The sequence below is a fragment of the Accipiter gentilis genome, chromosome 21 (genome assembly GCF_929443795.1).
Source record: "Accipiter gentilis chromosome 21, bAccGen1.1, whole genome shotgun sequence".
Taxonomy (NCBI): Eukaryota; Metazoa; Chordata; class Aves; order Accipitriformes; family Accipitridae; genus Astur; species Astur gentilis.
The window spans coordinates 1,857,394-1,877,954 of NC_064900.1; the positions used below are offsets into that span (position 1 = coordinate 1,857,394).

A 20,561-nucleotide genomic window follows, 5' to 3' on the forward strand; every position below is an offset into this window, starting at 1 on the left:
TTTAAAGTAAATGTATTTAAGCAAGCAACAATTACCCAAAGTATTAAAGAACTCATTGGTCTCAATAAAAGCAGAGAACAGCCTTTGCTAACACAGAGCGTTTCCTAATCTCCTCAGAAGTTTCCTGAAGGCCTTATCAGATACTTCTTGCACATTCAATGTTTGCATCTCCTTTTTCTCTCTTCAGTCTGGTTGGGACCTCAGCATGAGCTGCTGCTGTTCAAGTGGGCTTGCAGGAGGCTGTTCACAGCTTTGAAAACTGAACTAGGTGTCGGCCAATCTCTGCGACGCTGGCACAGCCTGAAATAAATAGAGAAATGAAACATGTTGGTGAGACAGAAAGGTTTGTGGGTGAAACTTGGAAGGCCCCCTCGCTGAATCACGCTCTAGTCTTGTACAAGCCATGTGGGGATAGGTTGGTACTTCAACAGCTCACCCACAGGAGCCCTACTCCTCAATGGCATCTTCAGCCTTGAGTTTAGGGACCGGGCTTCCTGCACAAGAAGAGTTAGAAACAGGGGAAAAAAAGGATCCTTATAACAAGCTGAGCAGGGAGCCGTCTGATCCAGCCAGAAGTGAAAGGCAGACAGGAAAGACACAGGGATTGCCGTGTGTCAAGTGACTGCACATGGAGATTTGCATTGCTGTTTCATTTGGTCAAATCTGGGTGGAATTTCACAGCCCTGCCAAAAAGGTCCCAGTCTGCTACTCTTGCCGAGTTCAGTGCCCTTTTGCATGTAAAGAACTGTGAGAGCCTCCTGGAGAAAAACCCAAACCTTGTAGCAGTCTTTACTAGTTGAAAAAGTAACCCAAAACTCCAGCCTATTAAGAAATGCCCAACGGGATTTCAGTTTTCCAGTCTCCCAGTCAGCATTGTTATCCACTTGAGTTCATGGTTGCTAGCGCATGAAAATCTTTAAAACATGATCTGAAGTGGGATAAGACCCTTTGCTGATGTCTGAGTACTTCTGTACCAGACCTGCATGTTGTACTTGTTCATGTGTGAAACTGGAGTTTGCACTGGGCTGTGCAAATTTGCTGTTCAGTGAGGGGGTCAAACGTGGCAACTACAGGTAGGAGCAGAAGTGAGAAACGCAGAATGAGGAACAACAGTAAAAGCTTGGAGGAGACACAGAGGCTTTTAAAGCATTTGGGATGCAGAGATTTGAACCTGCACCAACAGACTGGATTCTCTAATCTGCAGAGAAAAATTCTGCATCCATTTTTTCCAAACTTTTCATGAAGGAAAAAAATTGGTTTTATTTTCCCCTGGTAAACATTAAATTAAATACTGAAAAACATATGCTGCAATTCCCAGCAGAAGTTCCACATTTTGCTCAGCTCTAGTTAGCAGTTTTGCACCTCTTTAATTGGTCAGAAAGCTGCTTTAACGTACTTGTAAGCTTCATTGCTATGGCACCTGAAATGCCAAGTGGTTTCACAGGGAGCAAAGAATCACCTTAAATATAGCAACTAGAACCAGCACAGCTCACGTGATTTCCTTTTTCGTGACCCATCCATCAGACTTCTGATTTTAGATGGCTTGCATACAGAAACCTCTGTATCACCAATTTCAACCAACCTGCAAAATGCTTACCAGCTAAGGCCATTGACAAGCGAAATTCATCCTGCAAAATCCTCAAAACCTCTTGAAGACCTTCTTCACCCTGCTCCAACAAAGAAAGCGGTCAGGGGAAAAGGAGCACTGGCACAAAGCAATGCTGCAGGATGCTTGCACTGTGAGAGCTGGGACAGTCCCTCAAGTCTGTGCCAATTCCAGTCTCTCATACAGCTGAATGATTAAAATGATATGATGGATGTGCTCAGTTCATCACAGATTAATTTAGATGCTTTTCCTTTTGTGATACATCTGAACAGGGAAAGAAAACAAAGCTGTTTTTCACTTCTGACATTTTCTAGCCGTTTTTTTCTTAGCTTTCAATTAACCTCCACCAATGGTCTTGTTTTAAAATGTCAAGCCTTACAATGCTGACAGTATTTTATGGAGTTATGAGAGTTTTATATATGGTACAGCTTTAAAAACTTTAGTTTACTCAGATACCAGACTGCATCTTTAAAAATAGTACACTGTGTGTTTTTCTCCAAGCAAGTGACACCAAGAAGCTCAAAAACCAATAAAATGTACATATGATTTTGATCTTACTGTAAAATATTGGAGGATTTTTTCTTTTTTCCTCTTAAATTTTGTGTTTATTTTTTGCAATAAAGAATGCTTGGGGTGCAGACAATGTCAGTGCTTGTTTGTGCCCTTCTGCTCTTGTATGCTAGGGTAATGCCACTGAGATACATCTTTAGGAATACTCCATGGAATGTAATACAAAAGCACAGTTGAACTCAAAAAATCCCATCTCCTTTCTGTTTGCATTGTGGAAAAAATGCAGACAACTCACAGCAACACCCTTTTCACATTAGGCCCTTTTTCTCTGTTTACTGACAACAGAAACAGTGCTGACAACTCATCCAGGTTTCTCAGAAGATTCAGGTGATTTCTTCCTTAAAGCATAGCTACTGCAATCCGCAGCAATCACACCACTAGACAGGAGTCTCATTTAAAACATAGGAAATGTTTCTAGACCATAAAAATAAATAATTTTTCTTCTAGAGAAAAGCTTGAAAGCTCCAATCCAGAGGCTAAAAAGCAAAAATTTAGCAAAGCAAACAACTGGTATAATTACATTTTTATTTTCATTATATTGTGTTAACCTTCTGTATCAGGGGCCTGTTTCATGACTCTGGATCATAGAAATACGCTAGTAGTTAAGAAGCAGCAAAGCTGGAACTGAGATACAGTAGTGGCACACTCAGGCACCTACAGGACACGGTTGTGCTCAGTCTTGTCCAAAATGTTTCAGACATCAGTGGGATGGAGTTCTATATGTATTTCTGAAAAAGTGATAACACCGCTATGAAACTGCTGTATCAAAACCCTGTAAGTAAGCTGACAGCAAAAAAAAATTGTGGGAAAAAAGCCCACCTCCAATTTTCAAAAGCACTGGCGGTGCTGAGTCCTACAGTACTTTAGCACCAAACTGCAGTACCAAGAGATCAGGTCCCACAAAACAATGTTATCAGCTTCAAAATCATAGCTGAAATTGTAAAATTCAGTGGTATTTTTAAATCACAGAAAATGTCTGGTTTAGATTCAATTTGGAGTGTTTCCACTTAAAACTCAGCAAAGCAAAGCAAAAAAAAAGGTTAGATTCTTCACTGGTGAAAACTGTCTCTATGACTTTCAAGTAACAGCAACAGTGTTAGAAAGTATGAGAAGTAGACATACAAACTCAAAGCTCCTTACTCACCTTGTAAGCCAGACCCCATAAAGCTGGTCTTCCAATAAAGACGCATTTTGCTCCTAGTGCCAGTGCTTTTAATATGTCACTTCCTTTTCGTATTCCACCATCTAAATAAACTTCAACTCTGCCTTGTACTGCCTCCACAACCTCAACCAGAGCATCAATCTGCAAAGAAGCAGCCACTCTCACCTTGAGGTCAGCTTTTGATTTCAAGAGAAAGAGGAGATATTCCAAAGAGACAGGCAGGGATGCAATGCTTTAATATCATACCTTCTTGAAATGAAATGTGACAATGCAACACAAACAGCTCGGCACCAAAGTCTGCAGAATAAAGTGCAGATTCCTGTTCTGTTTGCCAGATAGTTATTTCCATTTTCCAGTGCTTTGCTTATACTGATATTCTTTGCTAGCACTCCTGATAAGTGAAAAAGTAACATTTTCACTTGCCTTCTGAAAGATTTTTAAAATAAATTTCAGTGGAAATAATTGCTGTTAATATCTTACTTTCATCTGAGACAATGATGAGTGATGCAAATGTCTGTAAAAAAGGCCAATGTCAAACTTCTCCCTGCTGCTGTCCAAATTGCCTAAACTTACATTTCAACCTACTCCTGGTGACCACCTGTTGAAAGCCTCCTCAGACCCCCTAATGCATCTATGAAGGATTTCATTTGCTATCTAGCACAGTCAACTTACCACTTCCTCCAGGCCAAGTCTCCTGATTCCCTCAGGTCTTTTCTGTAGAGCACAGCGCAGTGCTAGGCTGGTAGTGCAGGGCCGTGCCACGCAGCGACGCTGGCTCTGGTCCCAAAGCCAGTATAACCAGTGGCAGGACTTTGCAGTAGACCTAATTAACTCTCCTTCCCAGCAAACCCAAAGGTCTCTTTACACTCTTTTGCCTTCTTTTCACCATTTTTAAGTAGAGCAGCTATAACTAAGATTACTAAGTAGATTTTTCAAGTTGGTCATAATTTTTTTCAGAATTTCAGTCTGAAAACTTTCAGGATGAATTTTTCCAGGACTAACTCAGCAAGAGCAGGGACAATAGCTTCTGCTGCCAGGCTTGGTACCAGAGGAGTAGCAGAGCTGAACTAGTTATCTGCTGGTTTGTCTGTGTATGTAAACAAACTTTTAAGGTAGAAGAGCAGTTTAATGTGGATGCCATTTCCATTATTATGTCCTTAGAATTTAGATTAATTTTTTTTTGCCCATTATTGTCAGCCTTGACTTAGAATAGGAGAGAATTCCCTGATACCTATTTTTGTTTTACAGAGGAAAACAGAGAAAAGAAAATCCATAAGACACTATGCAATACAGAACTGTAAAATAAGAACAACTGGAAAAACTGACAGAAGCCAAATCAAACCAGTGAAATACAGATACCTCCAAACAACTCAGGATTTCTTTGTACAGATTAAAAAGCAGGGGAATTTTGCTCCAGATAAGTTATCCTTTTTCTGGCTCATGAAAGTCAATAAATTCCCATTTAGACTTGAGTCTGTAAATACGCAAGCAGACCTCTCGCTAAATCTAGCTGCATATTGTTTGTGCATGTTTTGGCAGATGTGAACAATGAGAACACATTATGCTCTCATTTGTACATTTTTGGTCCAGAGTTTAGTTTTATTTTTGCTGCAGTGCGCAAAGAGTACGTGTGTATTGCACCAGCTAATGAAGACATAGGCAGAAAAACTTTTACTAACTTAGGCCAGTAGTTTATCTGCAGTATTGTGGGTTCAGTGCTGCTTACAGAACCCTCCCAAGAAGGTGAGAAAATACTTCATTGGGTAGCCCATGCCAAGGCATGCATCTTACCAGTTTAAAGCTCAAGTACATCTGCACCCATCCACAGCCATGCAACAAACACACAAGTCCACCAGAAGCATATATGCAAAGGCAGACATAGAGATACCCAGGTTAGTGCAAATGTGCCTACAACACTCATGCGACATCCATCCTCTCACTTACCGTGGCAGGTCCTCCATCCAGTTGCCTTCCACCATGATTGGACACAATAATTCCCTGAACTCCATGTCTCACTGCCAGCTCTGCATCTTCTTTTGTCAAGATGCCTTTGATGATGATGGGCAGGTGGGTCAGGCTCCGCAGCCAGTAGATATCGTTCCAGGTGACCGAAGGATCCAAGCTGTTGGGGGGCAGTCCGTACTCAGAACGGTCATCTCCCTACAGCCATAGGACGGAAGGAAACCTCATCTGAGCTGTAGCAATACAGAGGCCCCTTGAAGTCTTTCCTTGCCCTAGAACAGATTAATTAAACTTGCTAACAGACATGTTCATCAGCTCCAGAAAGCACGTGTCTCCAGAGGAGAATAATTACAATGGGGATGGAGGTCAGTGTCTCTAAGGCAGCTGGACTGGGATTTTGAAGCCAGAGCCCAGGCTGGCAGGAGGTCAAGCCAGGTCGCTGCAGAACCAGAAGGGGAGAAGATACGCCCTGGGTACAGTGGATGCCAAAGCAGCAGTTACCCAGTGGTTTTCGTCTCATGTGGTACGCTCCAGCGCAGTGAATGAAAGGACGGGCTTATTTTACAAACCTCAAAGGCTCCTTCCAAGTTCTTCAGTTTCATGTGGGGAGGAAGGCGGAAACCATTGCGGACATCGTCGCGTCTTTTGCCCGTGTAGGGCAGATCGGCGGTGAGGACAAGGCCCTGGAAACCCAAGGCCTCCGCCCGTTGGACCAGCTGCTGGGAAACCGCCCTGTTGCGGTGGATGTAGAGCTGGAACCACCGGAGGCTGCCAGGGGCGGCTGCAGAGATCTCCTCCAGCGTGCAGGTGGAGTACGTGCTGGCAATGTAACAGGTGTTCATCGCTTTGGCCGCTTTGGGAGGTATTGGGAAATAATCAGAATCAAGGTCATTTCAATGGTCCTGCCAGACACCAGGTACAAAATTATGTACTGTTTGCAGGGACCACCTGAACTCCTGTTTTACGTATATCCTACCTAATGCAGCGCTCTACCGATTGGCAAGTATGCCCTCAGGATTAAAAATGGCTATATTTACCATGCACTGTTGTAGGATCATGGTTAAGAAAGCAGGAAAGGGAGAGGTAGTTTGCCAAGTGATACTTTCATTCTGCAACTATTTATTTTAAAAAGCATGAACTTTATCTTTATGACTGTGTCCTCACAGGAATGCACTGTCAAATGCATTCAGTGTACACAGAAACACACACAGGAAAAAAGACTTATCTAGCAGTCAGCTCTCCAAACCTACCACAGGATTTGGGAAGAAAGGTTATCCTTTTCTCCAGGGGAGACACTGTTCTTAATCAATAACAAGGATTTATAGGCTGAGTCCCATCCACCACTTTTATGTCCTATCTAGAGCCCCCAGGACTAAGAAACTTGTGTGGTTCTTGGCATAAGTCAGAAGTGTGTCCACTGCCTCTGTTTTAAGTTTGCAGCAGCCTCTGCAGGGCTGATCTCGTAATAGTGGTAGCTGGAGAAGTAGAGCAATGTCTATACAGCTTCCCACACACTCTGTGTCACCAGACCCAAGCCGGTTATCCACAAAAAGGGGTGTCAGAAAGTGGGAAAGGAGTTTGCCCCTTCAAGCCTGAAGATTTTGCTCAGTCACACTTCAAGTCATCCTAACAGCTTCTTGAGGCTTTTCCACAAAACCCTTTTTGTTACATGGTAACAAAGCAGAAGCATACCTCTGGCTGTGCTTTTCTCTCCGTCGGGCCATGCCAGCTGGTGGAAGCCGGTAGGGGCGATTCCTACAGGAAAGCTGATTTCAGTCCCCAGGAGCTTAGTCCTAATGTCCATCACAGATACGTCCCGCAGCATACGTGGCCGGAAATGAATTCTGTAAGGCAAAAAAACCCTTCAGGATAGTAGCTGTTCGGTGGCTTTTCTGAATTTTCGTGGAAACCAGGGCTTCATTTACCTATTGCAATGCAGGAATCTGAGCCAATAAAGAAAACAGCATAAAACAAAGGCTCTTTGTCCTTTCTGTTCACTTTTAGAGGTCAATTCAGCCAGCAGTTCAGCCCCTTCCACTTTTCATTAATCCTATACTCCTGCTTAGTGGCCACAGTGCATCATTTCTGCATTTCCCACCTCAGCTCAGTGGCTCTTCTTCTCCCATTGTCCATCCCACAGATTCCTTCTACTTGCAGCCCAGTCCCAGGTTGCTGCCTTCCACTCCACCATTCATATGTCTGTCCTTGCTGTACTTTGTGCCTGCCCTCACTCTCTGCGACATGTTCCCCAAATCCCATCCTACCTACATGTAGGCTTCCTGCTATTCACCAAATACTCCCCATTGCATGTCATTCTATTATAGCTACTTATCCCCTTTCCTGTCATACCGTACCATACCATACCATACCATACCATACCATACCCATTTGCCTGTACCCTCACCATGCCTCATGGTAATCTGTGTCATATTCAGGCTAGCATTAAAGCATACAGCTCTATACATTCAGGTAAGTGTATTCTGCTTGGGGACCGCTTTGAAAGGGCAAGGTGTTAGGTATCTTTGCTTGTGAAGTCTTGCATAAAAACATAGTTTAAAACCTTCCAGTACAACACCCCTCATTTCCTCTTCACATTACCTTTTATATGCCAGGATGTTTTCATCTCGGGTGCTACAGTCATCTGCTCCAGCTGCAAAAAAATCCCAAGCAATCTTGGGTAAATACTTTTTAGCATAAGCTTCAAAGTCGGAAAGACACACCATAGCCATTTCCAAGAGAGGCTCTGGGAACCTTGAAGAAAAGAATAACATGGAGCGGAAATTAGATCCCTGAACTGTCATTCTCTCTTCCAGGGGCTCTAATGTCACTTAATGCAAACCTTGGATCCATCTGTCTTGTAGAAGAGTTGCTGAGAGGTTGTCTCAGTCTATCTTGCCCTTCATCCTCTCCCCTAGTATGAGGAAAATTTCCAGATGCAGCCATAAGAGCAGGAAGAAGCTTGCATCTCCGTGCCTCTCTTTACTCTCTCTTAAACAGAAGTCTGAAGAGGACATTTTAGGTCCTCTGCTTTTTTAAGACACAGCAATTGTGTAATTCTGTCATAAAGGCCATCTTAAAACTAGTTGGGTTATTTGTTCCACTAATTCTCCTCAAAGGTTGTCCCAGAACATCATTTGCTGGATTACCCCTTAGGACGGCTCCCTGACTGAACAATTAGTTATGGAGCGCAGTGACTAAATTCAATCTGGAAGCAAGTAAATACGGAGTCTACATCTAACCTGCTCCAGCATGAGCACATTGTAAAACTATGTCCAGGCTCTGAGTGCAAGTCACTGTCAAGGCCAGCACTGTGGAAAAACAAAGTATTTTTTACAGATCTTAATTTCTCTTTTGTAACAAATATATTCTGGGTGTTTGCATTACATACTGGAGCACTGATACATACTAAAAAAGGAGCATACAAAATTTGGACAAGCTATGAGAAAACACTGGCAAAAAGCAAATTCCACAACATGAAACAAGATTCTAAGAACCACCCTCAATCTTTCAGGGAACAGAAGTGATGTTGTGTGACCCAGATGTCTAATCAAACCAACATAAATGCTGCCTAGCAAATGCCTGCACTTAACATGCTTCTGAACCAGCCAGGACTAAAAGCTATGCAAATTAATGTTTTAGCAAACCATGTCTGTGTGCGAGGAAATATGTACAAAACACAGACAAAATCAATTTGCTAAATTGTTTGTTGCAATTACTTCCGCAACTCTGATTAAAATAGGCATTCTGCAAGGTATATGAAAACATGAAGTTTTAAAAGGGCTGTGGTTTGGGTCTAATTTTTCTAAAAATGTACAGGAAGATGTAAATATCCTAGTTTTCAGGATTAGCCTCCCACAGCAGATTAGCAGGGGCTGCAAGCTTCACAAAAACCAGTCCCATGTGTCCCATGTTGTACACTTCTGGCAGAGATAAACACATAGGTTATGTACACAGATCCAACCTGTCAAACTGCAGACACGGATATGTCCCACTGACTGAGGTGCCTGTGTATACACTTGACAATTAGGCATCATAATTCTCTGCTAGGAAAGAGCCCACGATGAGGCACCACTTGGAAGATGGAGAAGAAATATGACTGATTTGTTCAGTATTGTTCTGTCTCCTCTGGCAGGCGTTAGGTAGCAGGTATCCCAAGCTTTCTCTGTATGCCTTCAAGATATCAAGCACTGCTGATAGCACAAGGCTTCATATTTCAAACATTGTGATATACTGTAAATAAACCACGTATCACGAATTCTGCTTTTCCAGCTGTTAGAAAGGTCAAAGCCAGCAAGCACAAAAAGATTAAACCAAGTCCTGTCACGGAAGAACAAATGGGAATTTTAAACAATCCAGGCCCATTGTTTCCCAATTCAGACCTCAGTTCAGACTTACTTTGGGTTTCAGGGGAGCTGCAGGAGGTGAGACCCTCTCCTTCAAGTTTGCCTGCAAACAGGACATAGAAGAGGTCTTTACACTGAGTAACCACTGTTTTTTCTGGAGTCAATAAGCAACCACCAGAGATTAAAGCTCAATCCTGCAGTAAACTTTGTCCTGTTTGTATAACACTAACTTTGTTTTGCTATCAGATGATTAAAAGGTCCTTCCAAAAACATGCATCACCTTGTCAGCAATGCAATTGCTTTGGACGCAGCACTGGAGCTGTGCTCTTCTGCCGTGGCTGAAGGATATGCATTCATTTAGGGAAGCAACAGTATTTGAGGGGGTTTGACTGAATCCCTAAACTGCTGGTAACTCACTGCTGAACGTGCTACAAATCCCACCAAAATGATGAGCCACAGACAGTGTGAGTTGTTACAGCCCACAGCTGCAGAGCCTTGAATCTTTACCACCATGTGTGGAAGAGATGTTCTTTGCTTCCTACAGTATATGAACAAGTACAGTACCCTTTGTCTTATGCCTTTTTTGAAGGGCTATGAGTGCTGTCGTGATCTGGTTGCTCTCCCACTGGGCTTGCAGATCCCCTCCTTTGGCTGCCCACCCAGCCATCACCCAGGAGGACCACCGGTGCTCTCCCTTTCCTCTGCTTGGAGCTGGTGAGACTTCTCTGTGTTTCCCTCCATCTCCCCTGCTAAGCATTACAAACCGGCACTGAGGTGCCAACAGATTTATGATATTGACTTAAATTTGCAAGATATGAAAAGTAAACACTGGACAGTTTTATTTGCCTTTTGGTTTTTTTAGCCTTTAGGGTTCATGTTTTCAATTTTTCCATGCAAGCATGAGAGCTTGAAACTTTGATTTTTACTAACTGAAAATTGAGATATTTTTCTCATAAACCTATGATACCAGATGCAGAGGGTGAGGCGGAAACTTGTGAAAACATTCCCAAAGTTTTACCAGTATTGTTGCCCTCCCAGCCCAAGCAGCCCAGCTGGGTCAGTGAGTGAGCCAAAGGACCAGGGACCAGCTGGAAGCTGAACAGAGCTGCCACCTTGCGACTTGGTGTCCAAGAGACTGGTCTGATCCAGGACTGCAGCTCTGACATTCCTGACAGCAGAAATCCGAGGTCACTGACACCACCTTTGCAGCTGTAGTGAACATCTGTTAGGTGTAATCACGAGACCCTGCCCAAACTCTACTGGGCATGATTAAATCAAATCAAACCATTAAGTTTGGAAAAGACCTCTAAGATCATCAAGTCCAACCATCAACCCACCACCACCATATCCACCAAACCTTGTTCTGATCTTCTATACCATCATCTTCTGAAACTTTGAAATTCAGCCTCCAGAGCTCATTATCCACCAGTAGCCCTGCCATTGTCTTCCAAAACTTTTAAATTCAGCCTTCAGAGCTTGTTATCCACCGACAGCCCTGTGAAGCTACCTTCTGGCATCCAGCTATGGATCCAGGTGTCACGAACGAGACAAGGTGTGCACCCCTAGCTAGAGTACCCATGAGCTCCTTGGTTCTCTCTCCTGCCCAGGACCAGCCGTGCAGCAGACAGCCTTCAGGTCACTTTGGAAGAGAAGAGCAAAGGGCCAGCTCTACCTGCCCACGATGGAGTGCATCCCTGGGAAGGGAAGGGAAAGGAAGGGAAGGGAAGAGAAGGAAAATCCTGCGCTCATTCTCCCTCCGCTAGATGTCAGCTTTGGGTCATATATATATATCAATATATGTGGGGAATAACAACACACCAAAAAATCAGTAGTTGATGGCCTGCCAGGCACTATGGCCTTAAAACTGATATGATCACATCACAAGAGTGCCTGCTAATATGTTTGGAAATTTTCATTCCCTGTGTTTTCGTCTTAACGTTTTCTAGTGCACAGCATAGCAATAAATGTAGCTACATCTGGTCTGGCCTGATACTTGTTTCAGCCTACAAGTTATCTGCGGGGTCCTCTGTCATATTTCTCATTACGCTGATCTCAGTACTCCCCTACTTCAGGGAAGTGCATTGCAGCCAACTCACCAAACCATAAAGTTTATAGTTTCATGGTTATCATAATTTTACATGAATTAAAAATAGTCTGTGACTACTGTATTTTGGATCAGGAGAGGCGAAAAATCTCTACTTTTGTGCTGTGGCTTTTAAGAGACTGTACTTTGCATCTAGATATATTCTCTTCCTTCAGCAATGGGCTCAATTCAAAGTAGCAATGACTTCTTGTCCCATAAGTAGTATTTTCTCTGATACTAGTAATACTTCTGATTTAGCTGTGAAGCTCTGAATTTCTAAGGAAATCAGAATTTGCCACAGAGATAGTATGTTTTATTAGAGCCCCTGCTATATACTTGAAAAAAGTGTACAAGTTTTAAAGTTCTGGAGCCCTTTCATTGGAGTACAATAAAGGACTCTAAAAGACTCTCTAAAAACTTTGCTGGAAGCCTTGCTGCCTTCTTTTGAGAAGTGAAGAAAATAATATAGGAAATACTCACACATCTGGTCCAGCCTTACAGGTAGAGTGTCAAGCAGCCAACAGTCAAAGCTTGATTTTTGCACAGATCGGCATAGCTGGGGTTTTGTAGTTGCTTACTTTTCAATACTAACATAGTCAAAGGCTTGTGAGTCCAAACACAAAGATCCTGTGTAAATCTGTGCTCCAGTTCCTATTACAATCACGATGCTCATTACTCCAGTTGGTTATATTTGTTTGTTTTTCACAGCTGGCAAATCGCTGTGGGTCAAGCTGACATCTATCTCACTGATGTATCCAGGAGTGCTGGGTTCAGTCTGAGACTTTACAACACTTCGGTGAAGAATCCGGTGAACTCTAAGCAATGTAAATAACTCAGATCATATAACAGTTTGCATACAGTCACAACTGGTTTTCCTTATCAGATGTCTTTCTTGGGCATATGCCCCATGTTTGGAAGGAAAAGGCTTTTTGCTTGCATATCAGTCATGCATAAAGTTTTCCCCAATTTAAATATTTAAATAGCCATCCCTCTATTATAGGTGGAGATGGCAGCAAATCTTATATTTAACATTGCCTAACACTTTTGATTATAAGATCCAGTTTTCAGTTGCTTTTAATTTTGTCATATTTTAATCATTCCAGGCTGAAATTTTCCATCCTTGGTCTCTGTGTTGGGCTGGATTTTTTTGGGAACATTTCACTGAAAGCCAGTCAGCAACTTCCAAGAATGAGGTTAGTGAAAAATATGGTGGTTGGCCCATGCTGAAAATGTCTTACAGTGGTTTCACTGCAGTTCAGTGCTTCATGCAGGGGCTTGAAATTAGCGGGGGCTGATCCCTGGGGGCATCAGCCTGTACTTGCTGGCCATATGAAAATCCAGCCACATCTGACCTAGCTGTAAATCACTGCTCTCTGCTTGCACATGCTCAGCAGAGCTTGTCTGAAATCCAGATGTTATCTGTACTGAAGACTTGCCTAGTGCAGAGTATGCTTCTGCCCGTGGCCAAAGGAACTCAGAAAACCCCAGACACGAGCAGAAGGCAGAGAGATGGCTGTCCCCCACTGTCCCGTCCCCACCTCTGTGCCACCTGTGCTTGGATTCAGCCTTAAACAGCACTGGAGGGGAGAGGAAAAGAAAAATAATGGCTCAAAAAAGAAGCTGCAGGACAGTACCTGGGGACAGGCAGGGTGCGATGTGCAGAGGCAACAAGGTCAGAGATAGAGCAGAGGGGAGTAACACAGGACAGGGACTTGCTGGGATGAGAGGACTTCAGGGGGATAGAAGAATCAAGAGAAGGGGACAAATTTGGGGAAGAGGCAAAAGGGACAGCCTGTGACACACTGGGCAGAAAGAGTTCTAGGAGACTACCAAATATTTGGCTGTTCTTTCTGTAACCATCTCTGTCTCCAAAACCCAGAAGAGAGCTTGATTTATTCTCAGCATTACTCTGTGGAATGGCAAATAGCTACAGAGCCCTTTGGGAAAATGTGTCTCATCTACCCCCAGTGTTAAATTCTCAAAAAGGAAAAGTGTTTCCCACTAGCAGATGACTCCTCTAGCTCATGGGGCAGGGCTCTGTACTGTGTGTCTGGAAGTCCAACCATATAAAGTCTCACAACTCCCGTGTACTGTCATATGTGGTAAAATGAAATTTCTGAGGCTTTCTTTCCGGCTTACCTAACGTGCCAGTATGCCACCTAACTACAAGTCTTCCCATAAGGTAGCTGCATCTCACTTCGACATCCGCATCAGCATTAGAGAAAGGGTTTGAAGCAGATCAAGTTTAACTAGCGTGCATCAGAGAGCACAAAGCAAAGATCTGCTAAACCAGTGACAACAGGGCACAGCGAAATTGCACCTGGATCTCCCTTCCAGTAAACTAAGCTATTATCCACCTGTAGTGGACATAGAAGAAGATTCACTCCCATTCTCTTTATGTCTATCTTTAAAATATTTTAAAATCATTTCTGGGCCACCCCTCTATTGCCTCTTTTCTAAATCAAGCTATGCAAATTCCTTCAGCCTTTCCTCATAAGCCATGTTTTCTAGACCTCTGGTCATCCCCAATTCTCTCCTCTGACTCTCCAGCTGTTCCACATCCTCGCTTAATTAAAGCACCAGAAACTGGACATGATCCTCCAGCTGAGTCCTCTCCTGCCCTTATCTGGGACAAAGCTGAAAGAATATGCGAATACTCCTGTTTATTCAGCTGTGATGATAGAAGAGTATTTTTGTGTTCATTACTGAGCAGTATGTTCCTTACTCATTTCTTCAGATGTGCCACTCCATCCCAAGATAAAGAAAGGAGCCAAACCCTTTTGTTCATCTCTCCCAGACAGAGAAGTAGCCTCATCTCTTGTCCAACTAGGACAAGAGTCAGGCTAAGGATAATAGAAATCTCAAACCCCAAAGATCAACCACCTAGCAAAGAGCTCTCATTCTTGTTAAAAATGTTGAGAGGAGATAGATGTCATAAAAAGACTCCATCCCAAATACATGACAGAGACATCCTAATACATCCAGGATGTCTCCTTGGAGAAGCAGAGACAGAGAAAACCTGATAATCATATATGATATAAAGGAGGCCTCTGAACAACAGTGTCAAGAATAGTCTCTATCATGAAAGATACACCTCAGCCTTGGGATTTTGTGGTGAGGGAAGGGCAGAAAATAAAGGAGATTTTTCACAACTCTCTGTCTGAATAAGAATGTGCACTCAAAACCACAAATGAGGGGCTCCTTTTAGCCTTGAGACTGAATTATTGTTTAAACTGAGCCTAGGACTTTGGAATCCCAGAACTGATGCCTTCAGGAAAGTAAAACCATACTGGTACTTTGGAAGTTGTCTTGTCTATTACTGTTAATGTCGAGACTCCCAGTACAGCTTCAGTCCTCTCATGAAAGCAGAAGATCTGCTCTCATGAGGCCATAGTGTGGGATCAGAGGGCTGCCCCAGTCCCAATGATCCCAAGGTTGACCCACTTCAGAAGCAGTCCTCTGGCTGACACTAAGTCCAAGAGCAGGGAAGCAGCTGAGTTGAGACAGCATAACGCTGTTTGCACATTGATCTGTGGCAACTTTCCACTGAGAGGGTTCTCTGTCTTGCAGCAGCATTGCATGCAGTTTTCAGCTTGGGACACACTGCAGCCTCCTGATTCCTACCCCTGCAATGCTGCTCTCTAGCTCATGCATAGCTGATGATGGGTAGCTAAAGGCAGAAGATGTTGTTATCCTATTAAAACTGCATCCTAGCTTTTCCAGATTATTTCTCCAGTTTGTCACGGTCACCTAAAGTAATTTCAAACCCTCCAGGTTCAATGTAATATGGAAATATAATAAATGTATTCTCTATTCTGTCACCCATTTGATTAACTAAGAAGTTAGCAATAGAGATCTCAATCAACATATACTTCCAGGCTAACAGTGAACTAAGAAGGACTACTCTCTGAATATATTTTTCAACCAATATTGCACTCACCTGCTAAAAATTGTACATAGCCAATATTTCCTTCATGAGACAATGTTCAAAGCCTTACTAAAGTTAAGATACATCTTTCTGCTGTCCTTCCCTAGCCACAAGTCCCATCACAGAAGCATATTACATTGGTTTGGTATGATTTGTTCTTGATAAATCCACACTGGTTGCCATTCACCTTGTAGTTAACTTCTGGAGGCTCAATGATTGTTTCCCTTGCCCCCTCATTATTGAAAATAACAGTAAGAGGCAACACATTCATTTCTGTACTCCATGATTCCTCAAAGATAACAGCTAATAGTTCTGGCATTGCTTCAGACAATCCTCCCAGTATCTTACCAGGAATTTCATCAAGTCCAGCCAATTTGAAAACACCCAACATATCTAACTCTCTTCCATTATATTGCTTGGTCTTGCAGCAAATTGAAAACATTCTCAGACATTCTTAGCAACGTGAAGGCTCTAGACAGTCATTTTGAAATTAAAATATTCCCTAACAGGCTGGAAAACCCAGGTAGCTGGGGAAAGCTGACAGGTGTGGAAAAGCCCAGACTCAGCATTAGTATCCTTATGAGAAAAAAAAAAAATGGGAACGTTCTGAATCCTGAAGGAAAGCACAATCCAGAAGATGTAAGTAATCCAGCAGGGAAAGGGAAACAAACATACAGGGTTTTATACAAGATGCCAGTAAAAGAACCAAAGTAGTGGTATGCTCACTTCTACACAATGCTTGAAATCTAAAAAATAAGGTGAGGAACCAGAATGCCTGATCCAAAACACAGACACGGATATAGCAGACATATTGGAAACCTGGGGAAAGGAAGACAGTCAATGGGACTCTAAGCCCGGGTTATAAAGTACACGGTAAAGATAAACTGTGCCAGAGGCAGAGCAGTGCTCTGCCTTATTGAAAGCTCGGCATCAAATCGAATTTACAAGCTCATCAACTCAACCAGTAACATAAAGTCTGTACAAGTTGAAATTCCAGACCTAAATAGGAAGAATATAGTTATGGCAGATAGTGTTACTAACCCAGGATAGCAAAATGCCTTGAATTTGATAAGCCAAAAGAGATCAGAGAGGCAGGAAAACCAGCAGTAACAGGAGATGTCAACTGCCCTCCTGTAGATTGACAAATGTCATGCCGGGACATGAAACAGAGATGACATTTTGGGGCTCTGTCAGCAATTATTCCATGGAGCAGCTGGTTAGAGAGCCCACAGGAGCAAAGGCAGTCCTCAACTTTGTGGCTCTAGCCCTTCCAGTGGAGGCTCCACTCTGACAGTGACCACAGAGGACTCAGCTTCACCAGCTCTACAGGAGCACTGCAGGCAAAATACGCCACTGCCATTGTCCTCAGCTTCAAGAAAAGCTATGCAGAAATGAGGAAGCTTGTTAAAAAGAAGCTAGAAAGGTCAGCAAAGAGAAATCCTAACAAGCAGCACGGAAACTTCTGAAGAACACCAGACTGGAAGCATAACACCGCTGCGTATGACCTATTGAGAAAGGCCGGAGAATGGATTAAAGGAGGCCAGCACACATAAACAGCCAAGCAAGCAAGTTTATTAGCAGTAAGAAGGCATTTTTCAAAAAGATGCCTATTGTATCCAAACCAATAAAATGAAATGAATAGTGTAGTCAGGCAGATTAAAAGCAAAATCCCAATTAGGAAGGCTAAAAAAGAGTTTGAGGAGAACTAGCTAAAGAAATCAAAACTAGTACTTCACCAAAAATGTCAGGAGCAAAAAACCTGCTAGGGCCTCTGCATGGCCAGCTAGCAATAAGGCAAAACTCAGAGACAATGAGGCCATTCTGAATCGCTGTTCACTGGAAAGAAATGGGGAAAGTTTTCATACGGAGGAAAATGCAGAGGATATGTCTGAAATCAAAGTAATTGTGGATGAGATTATGTTTCAAACAGACAAAGTGAAAATTAACAAATTGCTGGAGCCAGATGGTACCTAGCAGAAATCAAGGATGGAAACACTAAATTACTAATGACAGTGTGCAACCTCCCACTTGAAACCTCCTTGGGGCCTGAAGACTGGAAGGTGGCATACATGAAGCCAATCTTTAAAACAGGTCATGGGGGGCATCCAGGGAAACACAGGACTTATGCTTCATACTATTTTTTAAGCCTAGAAAGGTGAGCAGTGCAGCTCTGGACGACCAGGGCGTGCATGTGTGAGAGGGCAAATTCTGCTCTTGACAAATCATTAGCACTCGGTAAAGAATTCATTGATATGTGAAGAAATAGGATATACTTCAAAAGAGTCAAAATTGCTTGTGTAAAGAGAAGTCTTGTCTTGACAGGCTTCCTTGGATGTCTCTGAAAGGATCAGCAGCAGACAGGTGAAGATGGCCTTGTAGACAGAATCTGCCTTGAAAAGTCCCTCACCAAAGGCTGCTAAGTACATAAAGCAGCCAAAGTATAAGAAGAAAAATCCTGAAATTCATTGCAGTTAAGTACAAAGCAATGCACATGAGGAAAAGTTGCCATTTCTCATATGAATTGATGAGCTCATGCTGACCATTGCCACTAAGGGATGAAACATGAGGGTATAATTCCATGAGGATGTTAGCTCAGTGCTGAGCAGCAAGTAAAAAGCAAATCAGAAGTTAGGAGTTACTAGGAAAACAACAGAGAACAAAACAGTGAATAACATCATGCCCATGTATAAGCCCATGGTTAGCCCCAAACTTGAATCTGTGTGCAATTCTATTGTTACCATCTCAAAAAAAAGATATAACAGAACTGGGAAATATTCAAAGAACAGCTACAAGGATGATTAAAAAGCATGGGATGACTTCTGTAGGAGGAATGACTCCGTAGACTGGAACTTTTCTGCCTGGAAAAGAAAAGGCTTATGAGACAGTTCTGCAAAAGCCTGAATTTAATGGTGATGATGCATTATGATAGACTGTCTCTTCCAACTCAAGAACTAGGGACAACAAAATGAAGCTATCAGGAACCATGTTAAAAACCAATGAAGGAAGGTGAGTTTTTATACAAATAATAAAACTGTGGAGTACTTTGCCTAAGGATATTATGGATAAGAAAAACATATATGGATTCAAGGAGAGATTAGACAAATATTTGGAAGTACACTACATCAAAGGATATTAGAGAAAATGCATCAGGATCAGGCAACCTCTGGAGCTAAATTTGTTTGGCAGTTGGGAAAGTGTCATTAATGCCCCACCTGTTCTTTACCCTTCTAAAGGCATCTGCTATGGTCATTGTTGCAGAGGAGCTACCAGGCTACAAGGTTCCCTCAGCCGCTCCTCATAAGACTTGTGCTCTAGACCCTTCACCGGCTTCGTTGCCCTTCTCTGGACACGCTCCAGAGCCTCAATGTCTTTCCTGTAGTGAGGACCCCAAAACTGAACACAGGATTCGAGGTGCGGCCTCACCAGTGCCAAGTACAGGGGGATGATCACTGCCCTAGTCCTGCTGGCCACACTATTTCTGACACAAGCCAGGATGCTGTTGGCCGCCTCGGCCACCTGGGCACACTGCTGGCTCACATTCAGCCGGCTGTCCACCAACACCCCCAGGTCCTTTTCCACCAGGCAACTTTCCAGCCACTCTTCCCCAAGCCTGTAGCGCTGCATGGGGTTGTTGTGACCCAAGCGCAGGACCCGGCACTCGGCCTTGTTGAACCTCACACAATTGGCCTCAGGCCATCGATCCAGCCTGTCCAGATCCCTCTGTAGAGCCTGCCTACCCTCAAGCAGATCAACACTCCCGCCCAACTTGGTGTCACCTGCAAACTTACTGAGTGTGCACTCGATCCCCTCGTCCAGATCATTAATAAAGATATTAAAGAGAACTGGCCCCCAAACTGAGCCCTAGGGAACACCACTTGTGACTGGCTGCCAGCTGGATTTAACTCCATTCACCACCACTCTTTGGGACTGGCTATCCAGCCAGATTTTTACCCAGTGAAGAGTACACCCGTCCAAACCATGAGCAGCCAGTTTCTCCAGGAGAATACTGTGGGAAATGGTGTCAAACACTGTCAATATAGTGTCAATAGCTCTTTGAATGATCAGTCTAGGGTGTGCACCATAGCTACCCTTCTAGGGTGTGCACCATAGCTACCCTCAGGCCAGGAGCAAGAAAGATGACAGGGGTCATCTTCTACCTTATCTACACATTATCAAAGGCCCCCTTGCATTCAGCCTTTTCAGTGTGCCTTCACAGTCTAAGTACGTAGTAGAAGGTACTGAGCTGTATTCTCTCTAAATAGACTTTCAAACTCCTCTATTCTGCATTTTCAAATAAATGGAAAGATAAACATTCTTTATAAACGCAAGCTGCAAAAACAGCTACTACTTCACATCTAGTTCCTTAAATAATGACAAATATTGTAACAGTTTATAGCTGTCTAGGCACAACTGCACTTCTTTGTTAAGCCTGTATTAGGATCAGTTCTGCTGTTCAGCCTGCACTTCTCTTTCAATTTCATCTGATCATGCCAAGGTGTCACAACACAGTTCCAGTTTTAGGCTCCCTTCTACTTTACCATCCATCTGCTTCTTGATCCATATCTTCCTCTTTTCTTCATGTTTATGCAAAAAAAATGGCTGTCAAATATGTACACTTTCATGTATCCCACAATGTTAAATTATCAGCCCTGAAAGAACAGAAGAAATTACTTGGGTTTAGTTTGTTTGGTTGAATTGATTTGCTCCATTGAAACAGGGCGTGAATTGCTCCATTTGGCTGACTCTCCTACTAGATTATTAAAGAACTCTTTAGAATGTAGTATCTACTACAATGAGAAATTTGAATGACTGCAGAATTTCCAATGTGGTTTTGATTTTTTTATATGCACCATTTATTTCTCATCATTTTATTTTAGGGCAAACGAAAGCTTGGGAAAAAAAATAAG

At 42.9% G+C, this 20,561-nt stretch overlaps 1 protein-coding gene across 2 annotated transcripts; it reads right to left on the minus strand.

Moving 5' to 3' along the window:
• HAO2 (hydroxyacid oxidase 2) lies at positions 1-9,776 on the minus strand. 2 transcript variants are annotated; one of them, XM_049824851.1, is made up of 8 exons: positions 9,696-9,776; positions 7,899-8,051; positions 6,993-7,144; positions 5,870-6,153; positions 5,283-5,498; positions 3,321-3,479; positions 1,598-1,667; positions 1-300 (listed from the first exon to the last, which is right to left on the minus strand). In XM_049824851.1, exons 2-8 carry the CDS (start codon positions 8,027-8,029, stop codon positions 245-247), a joined length of 1,068 nt encoding a protein of 355 aa, XP_049680808.1. In that variant the 5' UTR covers positions 8,030-8,051; positions 9,696-9,776; the 3' UTR covers positions 1-244. The 2 variants fall into 2 exon arrangements, with proteins under 2 accessions (XP_049680808.1, XP_049680809.1); XM_049824852.1 differs by lacking the exon at positions 3,321-3,479.
• Positions 9,777-20,561: the final 10,785 nt, after the last annotated feature.

Coding starts and splice junctions, on each gene's coding strand:
- HAO2 (XM_049824851.1), bottom strand. CDS start 8,029: ATGGCTATGGTGTGTCTTTCCGACTTTGAAGCTTATGCTAAAAAGTAT. Junction 3,480..5,282: donor TGGATGGAGGACCTGCCACG/GTAAGTGAGAGG, acceptor GCTTCTTTGCAG/ATTGATGCTCTGGTTGAGGT. Junction 301..1,597: donor CTTGTCAATGGCCTTAGCTG/GTAAGCATTTTG, acceptor TATTTATTTCAG/GCTGTGCCAGCGTCGCAGAG.